General features: G+C 41.7%; 1 protein-coding gene across 4 annotated transcripts in view; it reads right to left on the bottom strand.

Annotated features, from left to right (window-relative positions):
* Positions 1-1,626: 1,626 nt before the first annotated feature.
* The window catches only part of herc4 (HECT and RLD domain containing E3 ubiquitin protein ligase 4), a 58,447-nt gene continuing 45,775 nt past the window's right edge, over positions 1,627-14,298 (bottom strand). For all 4 annotated transcript variants that reach the window (XM_033034258.1, XM_033034260.1, XM_033034259.1 and 1 more), the window contains 6 exons: positions 13,481-13,647; positions 12,885-12,951; positions 11,721-11,803; positions 8,593-8,776; positions 3,145-3,247; positions 1,627-3,022 (listed from right to left, as the gene is read on the bottom strand). In XM_033034258.1, the coding sequence (XP_032890149.1) occupies positions 2,814-3,022; positions 3,145-3,247; positions 8,593-8,776; positions 11,721-11,803; positions 12,885-12,951; positions 13,481-13,647 (813 nt within the window). In that variant the 3' untranslated portion in view covers positions 1,627-2,813. The remainder of the gene's footprint in view (positions 3,023-3,144; positions 3,248-8,592; positions 8,777-11,720; positions 11,804-12,884; positions 12,952-13,480; positions 13,648-14,298) is intronic.

Below are 14,298 nucleotides of genomic sequence, written 5' to 3'. Positions count from 1 at the left end.
CCATCTAGGCCCGGCCCAGATCCTTTTGAACTTACCCTATTCATGTATATCTGTCTAAATGTATCGCAAACATCATCTATCTATACATAACTAAACTCTGATCTTGTTATCTTCCGGTTTGGTGGTCTTTCTATTTGTGCAAAAACAGTTTGTGGCAGCACTACGATTTTTCGCCAGTCCACTCGCCTTTCTCCTGTGCTGCGAGTGTGCCAAGCTTTGTTCCGATCGGTCGAATGTCGTAAAAGTTAGCGAGGTTTAAAAATCTTAAAAACTGCGTGTGTGTACATCGATCTCTTCTGCCAGGCGGTGCCGTGCGGATTAGTCTCTTTCCTTGTCACTTGCCGGGACGGTCCGCCCTTTCCTGCGCCATCACGTCTTTACTGGAGCTGAGGGTGGGCGACGGAGGTTTCCAATCGAACTTTTGGAGGGACCCAAAGCAGCCCAGCCCAGCCCAGCCCCGCCCCCAATCAGCACCTAGTGTGGGAGACCCGACCCGGCCCAGCGTGGCAGACCCAGCCCAGAGTCGGAGATGTTGCCAAACAGAAAGCAGAGACTCTGATCCCGGTGGAGAATGACCAGCGCCCGCTGCGATTCCCCATCGCATCGCCAATTCCACCTATTATTCCTCTGGTCCCCCTCACTGGCTCCTCCCCACTCTCCCCATAGCTCTTTCCCCCATCTTTTCTCAGAGCTCACACCCACCCCACCGCCACAACACCCCCCCCCCCGCCCACACACCATCCTCTCCCCACACTCACTATCATAGTCAAGAGCTAAGACGAGGTGGAGATTGTCAAATATGTTCAGGAAAGTTTCCTGATGCAATTCAGCGTGGCACGATGAAGCAGCGGCAGAGTTGTTGCATTACAGTGCCAAAGACCCGGGTTCGATCCCGACCTTGGTGGTGTCTGTATGGAGTTTGTACTTTCTCCCTGTGACTGTGGGTTTTCTCCACCTGCTCCCATATTCGAACATGCAAGTTTGTAGGTTAATGTTCTTCTGTAAATTGTCCCTGGTGTGTAGGATAGAACTAGTGTACATGTGATCGTTGGTCAGTGTGGATTTGGTGGGCCGAAGGGCCTGTTTCCACGTTATATCTCTAAATTAATATGTAGAGGGTTGCACAACCTCTGCCTCAGAAACCAAGCGCGATTGCTAAATTGTCAGCTAACGTACAGATGATTCAAAGCTGAGAGCTGCATTTTGCATGAGATAACATGGAGCCAAGACAGAATCATTTCTATCCTGGAGGTGATATGCACTTCAATGTAAAGGTATTATTGTTGGATGCCATCGAAGCAGCTGATGTGTCAGGCTTCCACTCTGTTGAAATCACAAGCCATTCAAGATTCTTTGCCTTTAAGGCGAAAGATAATCCCAAAAGGGATGCCAAAGGTGCTTCATCTTCATATGTGGAATTGTTATTTTCCTTTTGTGATCTCAGTGCATGTGTTTCCTGTCCACATGTATGTGTGCATGTCTGAGGGATCCACCAGACTCACTATTTTGGTCTTGGGGAGCAGGCACATTGTACCCTCCACTCATATGTTATGCCCACTCAGCTCTGATCACACGTTTTTGTTTACTGATGTGACAGCATTACAACACAAAATATGACAATCATAATTAAGGCAGATACTTATTTAATCAAAAATGAACATTTTAATTCAAGCTTGTAATATACTACACATTTTCAACTAAGATAAAATTATGTCAACTAAGATAAAATCCAACAACTCTCCAAATTTACTAGAAAATAACTTACAGAATATTGACATTTCAAAAGCAAGCTGAAAACACCCAATTAATAAATTATTTGGTAAAAAAAAGTTATCCTGTCAATAGTTATTATTGGCATTTGAGCACATAGTTCAGCACTACAAAATCAAACGAGTGAATCCTAAAACAGCTCTAGTTTAGAAGTTTCAAGTTCTTTTATCTTATTTGCTCATATATTACAAAAATAATATATATATTCTTGCCTATCTATCACAGTTGTCTTTTGTCAAAATTATCCTTCTGTTAAAGCAGTCCTAGAAAAATTAGTTTTTGTCGATTTAAAATGCATTTTTAGGGTAAGAACAATAAGATCCTTTACTGTGATTGTGTTCTCTGCTCCAACAGAACCTCATTTCAAATTTTGGGATCAAACTCATCCTCGATGTCTGGTCATATCTCTGCATCATTTTTGGCTCAGGGCGTGCCAAGATTCCACTGAGAAACAACTTGAGCAGAACATATAGGCCCTTAGTTTAAATAATTGTCAATGTTCCAAAATAATTTATGCAAAGAATTGAAGTTTAGACATAGACTTTATAAACACAAGTTCCTATTTACAGCATGCCAGTGCTGTTACATGTATATTTTTTGCAAATCTTTTACCATACACCATAAAGAAATTGTTTCTTAAAAATCTTATTACTAATGGACCCCAACTAATTTGTAAAACAAGTAACCTTATAGGAAACTTCATTTTTCCACAAACACACAATTTAAAAAAAATTAAAAGGTGACGTTTTCATGCAACTGCACTCTCCCAGAATTAGTGCTGACTGCCGATCTAAAGATAAAAGCATGGCTTCTGATGTTATCAATATAGAGCATCGATATGCATATTTTTAAAAGGTACTTTTAATACTTAGGATTAACAGTATACATGATTCTATACAAATTTCAAATTTAACATTCTAAGCTCTTTACTGGATTTTGTTCAGTTCACTTTCTCCCCACACAGCATTTCTTGTTAAAATGTGTACTTTACCAGGGTTCTTTTATTCAATTCAAAAGTCAGAAATTGTAGTAACGTTTCTTCTTTACACTAGACTGAAACCTTCATAATGATCTATGGCTTGAACTATTTTGGTTTTGAGGATATCCTTATTTGTGTATTTTGGCAGATCCAGAAGATTAAAACAAGTGTGTGCCACAGGAAGATAATTATCACCCCCTCCAGTTGGCTGAATGATAAATTTTAGGCTCTTCATTCCAAGGATTGGGATACGGTCACTGCCCGTTAGAAACACTGTTGAATAAATGCAAAGTGTAATCATTTTCTGATTCAACTGGAATACCATGTATGTAAATACTTGAAAGATAAAATCATAAATAGTTAAGTACCAGAATGTTGAATTCATCTAAACTTACACAGAAAACGTTTTTTATTTTCCAAAGGTAGTTCATGGAACACCTCCCAGAAGAATTTGATGGTAGGATGTTCTGCCCAGTATTCTCCTTTGTATTCAGTATTCTATATGAAAGAAAATTGAAAAACAATCTGGCTATACATTAGAAAGATGTTTTGACATGTAGGCTGAATTTTCTGTGTCCAGGACATACAAGTTACCTGCAAATTTTAGACTGATTGCTGTTTAAAACAACCTTAATTGTGCAGAGTATTTTTCAAGCCAACCTCAATATTTCAGCTGTAACGACCAATAATGTCAGCTACCTGCAATTACCTAGGAGAATCTGGACAGACTTGGTCAGTCTTGCACAGGGGGGAATTTGTTAGGTGTATCCAAGAAGGTTTCCCAAAAACAGAATTTGGATAGTTCAATTCGTGGAGGGATGATACTAAACAAAGTACTGGGAAAGGGACTGGTGTATCAGTAGATGAGCATAAGTATCATGAGCATAAGTATTTTGAATAAGGACAAGTCTAGAGCTTGAGGGAAGATACTAAATTGGAGTAAGGAGCTGTTGTTATTGGCTAAGTCCACATCTGACGTGTGGGTGTAGTTTAACGGCAAGCTGATCAGACTGACATGTTCCAGTAAGGAGGAGGGTTGAGGATGACTAGGCAAGGAAACCTTGGATGACCAAAGGGGATGTAAATTTGGTCAAAGAAATATGAAGCCAATACAAGGTGAAATCAGATAGTGCCTTTGAAAAATATAGAGCAAGTAGGAAAAATCTCAAGTGGGGGCAATTAAAAGGCCCAAAGGGGACCATGAAATGTCTTTGGCGAGTCTGACCAAAGAAAATCCCTAGGCTTTTTATACATATACTAAAAGCAAGAGAGTAACCGGAGAGAAGGTTAATCCAGAAGATTAAGGCGCACATGACTCATGGTGATTTGGATGTATGGATTCAGAACTGGCTTAGACATGGAAAACAGAGGGATGTGGTGGAAAGGCGTAAAGCTAGCTGGGAATCTGTGACCTGTGGGGTTCCACAGGAATTTAGGCTAGGACATCAGGTGTTTGTGGTGTATACAAATAACTAGGACATAAATATAGGTGAGTTGGTTAGTATGTTTGTAGAGTGCACCAAGATTGCTGGGGGTGAGGAAGACTGTCAAAATATCCAACAGTGTAGGAAGGAACTGCAGATTCTGGTTTAAACTGAAGATAGACACAAAGCTGGAGCAACTCAGCAGGTCAGACAGCAACTCAGGAGAAAAGGAATACGTAACATTTCGGATCGAGATGTCTGACCCACTGAGTTACTCCAGCTTTTTGTGTTTAAAAATACAACGGATTACAGATCAACTAGAGGTGAAATGGCAGATGGAGTTTAATCTGAGGAAGCGCGAGCGGCTACACTTTGGGTAGTAAAATATTGGGGAAGGTGTACAGTTGATGGCAATATTCTCGTCAGCACTGATGTACAGAGGTATTTTGCAGGTGCACATCCATAGCTCCCCTGACTTGGCAAAACAAGTAGATAGAGTGGGCTGGGCAGCGTGTACAAGTCAGGAAGACACAATGCAGCTCTGTAAGACTTTGGTTAGGCCGCAGAGGACTGTATGCAGCTCTGGTCATTCCATTGAGGGAAGGATGTGGAGGGCATTGGAGTCTTATTGAATCTGAGAAGATTTTTTTGAAGATGTGACCAAGAAGGTTGATGAGGGCAGAGCTGTAGACTGGATTTCAACAAGGCATTTGACAAGGTTCTGCATGGTAGGCTGCTTTGGATCGCATGGGATCCAAAGAGATGGATACAAAGAGCTGAGTGGATAGAAAATTGGCTTCGTGAAAGAAAACAGAGGGTGATGGTGGAAGGTTGTTTTTCAGACTGCAAGCCTGTGACTAGTAGCGTGTGTCAAGGTACAGTGTAGGACCCATTGCTGTTTGTCATCTACATCAAATGATTTGGATGAGAACATACAAGACATGATTATTAAGTTTGCAGATGACACTAAAGTGGGTAGTATTGTAGATAGTGGAGATGATTGTCAAAAATTACAGCAGGATCTTGATCGGTTGCGCAGGTGGGCTGAGGAATGGCTGATATTAGCATTTAATACAGAAAAGTGCGAGGTGTTGTATTTTGGGAAGTCTACACAGGGCAAGACCTACACAGTAAATGGCAGGGCTCTGGAGTGTGTTATTGAGCAGAAGGATCTAGCACTGCAGGTACATAGTTCCTTGAATGTGGCATCACAGGTAGATAGGGTGGTCAAGAAGGCTTTCAACACATTAGCATGTTTCAGGTGTACAAGACATTGGTGAGGCCACATTTAGAGGCTTTTAGTTTTGGTCACCCTGTTACAGGAAAGATGTTACGCTGGAAAAGATGCAGAGAGGGTTCACAAAAACGTTGCCAGGAATTGAGGGCCTGTATGAAGAGGTTGAGCAGGCTAGGACTTTTTCCTTGGTGTACAAAAGGATGAGGGGTGATCTTATAAAGGTGTACAAGATCGTGAGAGGAATAGATAGGGTAAATGCACAATTCTTTCCCCCCCCCCCCCCCCAGAGTAGGGAATCAAGAACCAGAGGATATAGGTTTAAGGTAAATCGGAACCAGAGGGGCAACATTTATATTTACGCTGTGTGGTAGGTATGTGGAACAAGCTGCCGGAGGAAATAGTTGAGGCAGTACTATCACAATGTTTAAAAAGCATTTGGACAGGTACATGGATAGGATTGCTTTAGAGGAATATGGATCAAACGCAGGCACATAGAACTAGTGTAAATGGGACATGTTGATTGGCCGGAGCAAGTTGGGCGAAAGCACCTGTTTCCATAGCTTATGACTCGAAGTACATTAACATTATGAGAGGCATAGATAGGGTAGACAGATTGAATCTTTTTCCAGGATGGCAATGACAAAGACGAGAGGGCATACATTTAAGACGAGAGCGGCAAATTTTAACGGAGATGCGTTGGGCAAGTTTTTGTTTTTTTTAAAAAAGAGGGTGGTCAGTGCCTGGAAGGTTCTGCCAGGAATGGTGGTGGAAGCAGATATGATAGAATACATGATTAGTTAGCTTTTATATAGGCATCCCGGCATCCCCGGGCGCGTGCTCAGGGCCTGTGCTGCGCAGCTGACAGACGTCTGGACTGACATCTTCAACCTGTCACTTGCCCAAGCAGTTGTCCCCACGTGCCTTAAAACCACCTCCATCGTGCCAGTGCCAGTGCCAAAACACTCCACTGCGGCAAGCCTCAACGACTTCCGCCCAGTTGCACTTACCCCCATCATCACCAAGTGCTTCGAGAGGCTGGTCCTGGCACACCTCAAAAGCTGCCTACCCCCCACACTGGATCCCTATCAGTTTGCCTACCGCAAGAACAGGAGTACGGAGGATGCCATCTCAACGGCACTTCACTCCGCCCTCTCCCACCTCGACAACAGAGACACTTACGTAAGAATGCTGTTCATCGATTACAGCTCAGCATTCAACACCATTATACCATCAAAACTGATCACCAAACTCGGTAACCTGGGCATCGACCCCTCCCTCTGCAACTGGATACTGGACTTTCTAACCAACAGACCCCAGTCTGTTAGGTTAGACAAGCACACCTCTTCAACCCTCACCCTGAACACCGGTGTTCCACAGGGCTGTGTGCTGAGCCCCCTCCTCTACTCTCTCTTCGCCTATGACTGCACATCTGTACATGGTACTAACACCAAGTATGCAGATGATACAACGGTGATTGGCCTCATCAGCAACAACAATGAGTCGGCCTACAGGGAGGAGGTCCAGCACTTATCAGCATGGTGCGCTGACAACAACCTGGCCCTTAACTCCAAGAAGACCAAGGAGCTCATTGTAGACTTCAGGAAGTCCAGGGGCGGCACGCACACCCCCATCCACATTAACAGGACGGAGGTGGAACGTGTTTCTAGCTTCAGGTTCCTGGGAGTCAACATCTCCGATGACCTCTCTTGGACCCACAATACCTCAACTCTGATCAAGAAGGCTCACCAGCGTCTCTTCTTCCTGAGGAGACTGAAGAAGGTCCATCTGTCTCCTCAGATCATGGTGAACTTCTACCGCTGCACCATCGAGAGCATCCTTACCAACTGCATCACAGTATGGTATGGCAACTGCTCTGTCTCCGACCGGAAGGCATTGCAGAGGGTGGTGAAAATTGCCCAACGCATCACCGGTTCCTCGCTCCCCTCCATTGAGTCTGTCCAAAGCAAGCGTTGTCTGCGGAGGGCGCTCAGCATCGCCAAGGACTGTTTACCCTCCTACCATCCGGGAGGCGCTACAGGTCTCTCCGTTGCCGAACCAGCAGGTCCAGGAACAGCTTCTTCCCGGCGGCTGTCACTCTACTCAACAACGTACCTCGGTGACTGCCAATCACCCCCCCCCCCCCCGGACACTTATTATTATTTATTCAAATCATTTGCTATGTCGCTCTTCCAAGGAGATGCTAAATGCATTTCATTGTCTCTGTACTGTACACTGACAATGACAATTAAAATTGAATCTGAATCTGAATCCGAATACAGATTTGCTGGGAATGGAGGGATATGGATGACTGGATGAAGGGATTGCTCACTCTTGGGGTCAAGTTTGGCATGGTCATTGTGGGCTGAAGGGCCTGTTTGTGTCGAGTACTGTACTATGTTCTATGATTAGCTGCTCAGCCTGCTTGATGACATCTCAATTTTAGAGATCCACAAAAATTGATACTTGACACCAACTGACACCAGGAAATCTACACGACAGCAAACTTGACAACTTAGTTACTACTGCGATGCAATACCAAACACCTGTTACATTTGACATTATTTTGTATTATAACCCACTGAAACAGATTTCAGACATACATTATGGATGTTAGTAAGTGTTCTGCATTGAGTGTACAAGACCACTGAGATAAGAAGCAATGTTATTGGTAGAACAAAGAACTACAGAGGAAATGTGGAAGAAGGAATTGCAGATGCTGGTTTAAACCGAAGATAGACACAAAAAGCTGACTAGCTCAGCGGGTCAGCATCTCTGGAGAAAAGGAATAGGTGACGTTTCGGGTCGAGGCCTTTCTTCAGACTGATGATGCTGGTTTATACCAAAGATAGACACAAAGTGCTGGTATAACTCAATGGGCCAGGCAGCATCTCCAGAGAAAAAGGATAGGTGACGTTTCTGGTCAGAGCCCTTCTTCAATCTGAAGGAGGATCCCAACCCAAAACTTCAACTACCCTTTTTCTATGGAGATGCTGCCTGGCCCACTGAGTTACTCCAATACTTTGTGCCTATCAATGCTATTTGGTAGGCTGTACAAATTTGTCAAAGTTAGTTCAACTAAAGTAATATGGTATGCAACTGTAAAACTTGTTTTCTTCTCACTTCCTCCATGCTATAAAATGAAAAAAAAAAAACTTTTCTTCACTTGCAGTGGCCATACTAACCTTTTCCCACTCTTTCCAATCATAATTTGTATTCCCAGTCACCATTGCCTGCAATTCATTTGGCTGGAAAAGTTGAAGTACTTTCCCTCCACACACTTTGTGAAAGCTTTCATAGAAAGCATCAAATAAAGGAGCAATTGACTGGTTGAACACGTAGTCAACATATGCATCCACAAATTCATGTCTGGAAAAATACAAAGAAGATTTCTTATTTACTCAAGGAAATATTAACACAAGAATTAACATACAGCCATAAAGTCATTTAATATTTTTAAAAAGTTTAACATTTACTGCAACAAATGTCAGATTAGAAGATGGTTGGACTGGTGAGAGTCATTTGCCACCATGTAACCTTTCAAATGCCAAACCACCAGTCTCTCACTCACTCCTGGGATGAATTAGTCTTATGCCCATCAGGTCAGCAGGAGGTCTCAGACTGAATGAGAAACCCTTTAGTTCCGAGGAGTGGGGTTTTTGGCCCAGTCGGGACTGTGGAAGAGCAGCATTTATAAACAGTATGTAATGTCAAATTTTAATCTATTCCTGTGATAGCGATGGGTATGGAAATCCACATTAGGCAGGAAATGGTGTTGGATAGACTGATGGGATTGAAGGCTGATAAATCCCCAGGGCCTGATGGTCTGCATCCCAGGATACTTAAGGAAGTAGCTCTAGAAATCGTGGATGCATTGGTGATAATTTTCCAATGTTCTATAGACTCATGATCAGTTCCGGTGGCTTGGAGGGTAGCTAATGTTATCCCACTTTTTAAGAAAGGCGGGAGAGAGAAAACAGGGAATTATGGACCAGTTAGCCTGACATCGGTGGTGGGGAAGATGCTGGAGTCAATTATAAAATTAGATAGCCAAACATTTGGATAGCTATAACAGGATCGGTCCGAGTCAGCATGGATTTACGAAGGGGAAATCATGCATGACTAATCTTTTGGAATTTTTTGAAGATGTAACTAGGAAAATGGACAAGGGAGAGCCAGTGGATGTAGTGTACCTGGACTTTCAGAAAGCATTTGATAAGGTCCAACATAGGAGATTAGTGGGCAAAATTGGGGGTAGAGCCATTTAGAACGGAGACAAGGAAACATTTTTTCTCACAGAGAATGGTGAGTCTGTGGAATTCTCTGCCTCAAAGGGCGGTGGAGGCAGGTTCTCTGGATGCTTTCAAGAGAGAGCTAGATAGGGCTCTTAAAAATAGCAGAGTCGGGATATCGGGAGAAGGCAGGAACGGGGCACTGATTGGGGATGATCACATTGAATGGCGGTGCTGGCTCGAAGGGCCGAATGACCTACTCCTGCACCTATTGTCTATTGGTACAGTTTAAGTGGGGATAATAGGGCATGTGTGGGAATGATACCAGAACTGTGATCGTTCGTGGTTATGCAAAATGGTAGGAACTATGTTACCCATTTAATACTTCGTTCCCCTTCTCATAGTGACCCACCAGTCTATTGTAGGTGGAGTGTGCAAGAAGGAACTGCAGATGTTGGTTTAAACCGAAGATAGACACAAAAAGCTGGAGTAACTCAGCGGGGCAGGCAGCATCTCAGGAGAGAAGGAATGGAAGATTGAAGGAAGTCTGAAGAAGGGTCTCGACCCAAAACGTCACCTATTCCTTCCCTCCAGAGATGCTGCCTGCCCCGCTGAGTTACTCCAGCTTTTTGTGTCTGATTTCATTGGTTGGTAAGATTTGAGCATCCATTATTAAGGATGAGGTTTTGGGGTACTTCGAAGCATATAAAATAAGCCAAAGTCAGCATGGTTTTGTTTGGCGTGTTCTTGCCTGACAAATCTGTTGGAATTCTTTGAGGAATTAACAGGCAACATGGACAAAGGAGAGTCAGTGCATGTGGTTTACATGAATTTTCAGAAGTCCTTTGATAATGTGCCGCACACGAAGCGTCTAAACTAGATATCAGCCCATGGATAGAAGATTGGCTGACTGTCAGAGACAAAGAGTGGGAGTGGAGGGGACCTTTACTGGTTGGCTACTGCTAACTAGTGGTTCCTCTACTTTTCACAATATATGTTAATGATCTGGTTGATGGAATTGTTGGCATAGTGGCCAAGTTTATGGATGACATGAAAATAGGAGGCGGGGCAAGAAGTGGTGAGGAAGCAGGGAGGCTGCAGAAGGACTTTGAGTGGGCAAAGTGGCAAATGGAATACAGTGCAGGTCATGTACTTTGGTAAAAGGAATAAAGGCGTAGACTATTTTCTAAATGGGGAGAGGATTCAGAAATTGGAGGTGCAAAGGGATTTGGGAGTGCTGGTGCAGGATTCCCAAAGGTTAATTTGTAGGTTGAATCAGTAGTAAGGAAGGCAAATGCAATGTTAGCATTCATTTCTAGAAAGTATAAAATGAAAGCAAAATGAAAGTATGTCTTATGGTCCATAAATGGAGATCAAAGAATTATGAAAGATGTTAGGTCGGATCACTTCTGCAATGGACTAGACAAGAGTAATGGCTAAAGTAGACAACAGCTGCCAGAGAGGTCTGAATTGTTTCTGTTTCGATGCATTTTCTTTCAATAATTAATGAAGGCACTTCTCTCAATCCTCCCTCTACACTGATTGTCTGACCTGTGTCTATGTTCAAGTCAACAAATTATCATAACAAAAAGATGATATTTTTATATTCTGCTGTCTTTTTAATCCTTTTACAGTTGATCACTATCATACTATGGTAGAATTAAATATTAGTGTGAGAACAGTTAGTGTAGGGCAGCACCGTTGCTGCTTTACAGCGCCAGTGACCCAGGTTCGATCCTGACTACGTCTGTATGGAGTTTGCACGTTCTCCCTGTTACCGTGTGCTCTGGTTTCCTACCACACTCCAAAGATGGGCAGGTTTGTAGGTTCATTGACATCTGTAAATAGTCCCTAGTGTGTAGGATGGAACTACTGTATCCTGGGTGATTGTTGGTCAGTGCGGACTCGGTCGGCTGAAGGGCCTGTTTCCACACTATCTCTAAACCAAACTAAAGCTCAGTGACTGCATTAAAACTAACATGTATTACCTAAAAACATTTTCTTAATCTATAGATCATTTGTGAATAACATGACTGTTTTACTAACACCTTCCTGCATGGCATTTGGAAAATGTTTCTCACCTGTTATCTTTAGTGACAGGAATATTGGTGCCACCTGGAATCAACTCCTTAATTTCCGTTAGACCAATCTTTTCTACTGTGATCTGAATAAGAAATGAGAAATATTAAAATCACAAGAAACCAAACCATTACTTAAGTTTTGTCAGGAACCATTGTCAAGAACCATTAACCATAGACGATATAATAGTGTAAGGGGAGATCGAGTTATAATTATCATTAAATTTACTGCATCTTTGTTGTATTTAATCTTTTCAGGTCTTTTGTCCCATACAAGATTATGAATATACAAATACTCACAAAAGAACATTGTTTTCAGTACTTAATGTAGAAAGTGGAATATTATCTCTCACAAAATGTCAACCTCCCTGAATACAAGGATCAAATAATTCCACAAAACCAGCGGAGGTGACTAGTTCAATATTAAACATTCTGAAGATTGAACATATACAAAGTAAGCATTGTTTGTTGAAAGGCCGGAAAATCCGTGCACGTCACATAACACCAATACAAGATTGATACCTTATCACATTAAAACACAGAAGAGAAAGTTTATAATTAGCACTAATGGAAACGAAAATGTTTTTTAATTAATTGCGGTCCAAATTTGACAGTCAAAACCTTTTCTCCTAGGATGGAAATGTCAAAGACTACAGGCCATAGTTTTAAGTTGCGAGGGGCAAAGTTAAAGGAGATGTGCAGGACAGGTTTAAAAAAAAAATTAAAACAGTGGTGGGTGCCTGAAATGCGCTGTCAGGTATGGTGGAGGCAGATATGGTATTGGCATTCAAGATATTTTTGGACAGATACATGGACATGCAGGGAATGGAGGTTTATGGATCACATGCAGGCAGAGAACATTTATTTGTTGACATCTTATTGGATGGACATTGTGAGGAAAGGGGTGGGGAGAGGAAACTGCTTATTCCTGTGCTGTACTGATCCTTGTCCTAAATAATAAATATTTTACATAAACCACTACATTATCCATTACTCCTCAAGAGAAGAAAACTCTTATTTTCATTGTACATCATTGAGACCAAGTATCAAACTGCATTTATCAAACTTACCCGTACTTCCTCTCCATTACTTTTATGAAACCCACAGATATATCACTAATGTGCTTTGAATGTGCTTTGAAAGTAACCTAAATTGGTAATGACTTACTGTAAAGTTGATGGAGAAGATGGCTTCCACATCATCTTCTGGGTAATCTAGTAGTTGCTGCATACTCCTACATAAAACAAATCACGTGAATAAAGAAACAAATAATTTGCTTTTTCCTGATATGCCATTTTCTTTGTCTTTAAAATGGTCATTCATTATGAACACATTACCAGAAACAGCTCAACTCGAGCAGTGGTTTAACATTTATTAAATTGGTTGCAAGTACACCTGACCTTTACAACATAATGATAGGGGGCTGGGTGTTATTGGGTGAAGAAGGATGTGTCTGAGAGAACCAGAGTAGAACAGGGAGAAAGTCCCATTTGGCCCATAACCCCCTGGACCTTTCTAATCCATGTACCTCTCCAAATGCATTTTAAATGTTAGAAACAGAGCTGATGCATAATTAATGGGATGTGGAATAATGGTGGTAACAATTTACACATTTGTGGAGATTCTAACACCCTGTTTATGGCATGAGAGCTGGTGGTAATAATGTGAAATAGATTTTAGAAGTATCCCCAACATTGTAATTTTCTTATATTAGAAATATTTCTTAACATGAAGGATGAATAAAATGCATCCTATTAACCAACCTGCCAACGATAGGCATCAATTCCTTCAGATCATCTAAAGTAGGTTTCTGATTTAAGAGTTTCTTATACAAGGCCAATGGAAAATGCAGATCAACAATTGTGAAGTTGTAGATGGCAAGACCACAAACGACACCAATCAAATGAAATAAGTCAATTTCTTCAAAGGTCTAAACAAGATAACAAAAATGTGATTACATCAATCGAATGCTATAAAAAAGTTCAGCAAATAGCTGATTTTCAGCAGATAACTATATAGTTATTGTAGTGTTACACAGGTGTCCAGGAGTTATTATTTGCTGTTCTAAATGTATTTGTTGGACTTTAATCTCAATTGTATTATTTAAAGTTGATGCCTCAAATTAGGATATAACATACAGAAAATAAGTGCTAATATACTGGATTGCCAGAGAAAGAGAGGAGCAAGGTAAAAAAAAAAAATTTGCAAGACCAGTATCGGATATCATGTGATGTAAGCAAGGGGAAGGACACTTGGCCCTCACATGCATGATCAGCCATTCAATACAAAGGTTGATCTGACTGAATCATCAGCTCTGCATTCCCTTCTAGTGTGGTAATCTTCCATTCCTGATTAACAAGAATCTACTACCATCCTATGAAAAAGCAAGTTCCAAAGACAGTCAGATAAAAATATTTGGCCTCAGTTTTATATGAGTGAGCCTATTTGATCACGGATGTTTCTAATAGGTCTCTGCTCCCTCCTCTACGCTGATACAATGTATGATTGTCCACCCTTCCCTTAGAAGACAACCAGCACATTCCAAGTGTTAATCATGTAAACTTTCCATGAAATGCTTCCT

The sequence above is a fragment of the Amblyraja radiata genome, chromosome 15 (assembly GCF_010909765.2).
Source record: "Amblyraja radiata isolate CabotCenter1 chromosome 15, sAmbRad1.1.pri, whole genome shotgun sequence".
Classification (NCBI taxonomy): domain Eukaryota; kingdom Metazoa; phylum Chordata; class Chondrichthyes; order Rajiformes; family Rajidae; genus Amblyraja; species Amblyraja radiata.
Note: the sequence above shows the minus strand (reverse complement) of the source record. Positions and strands in the feature narration are given on the sequence as shown.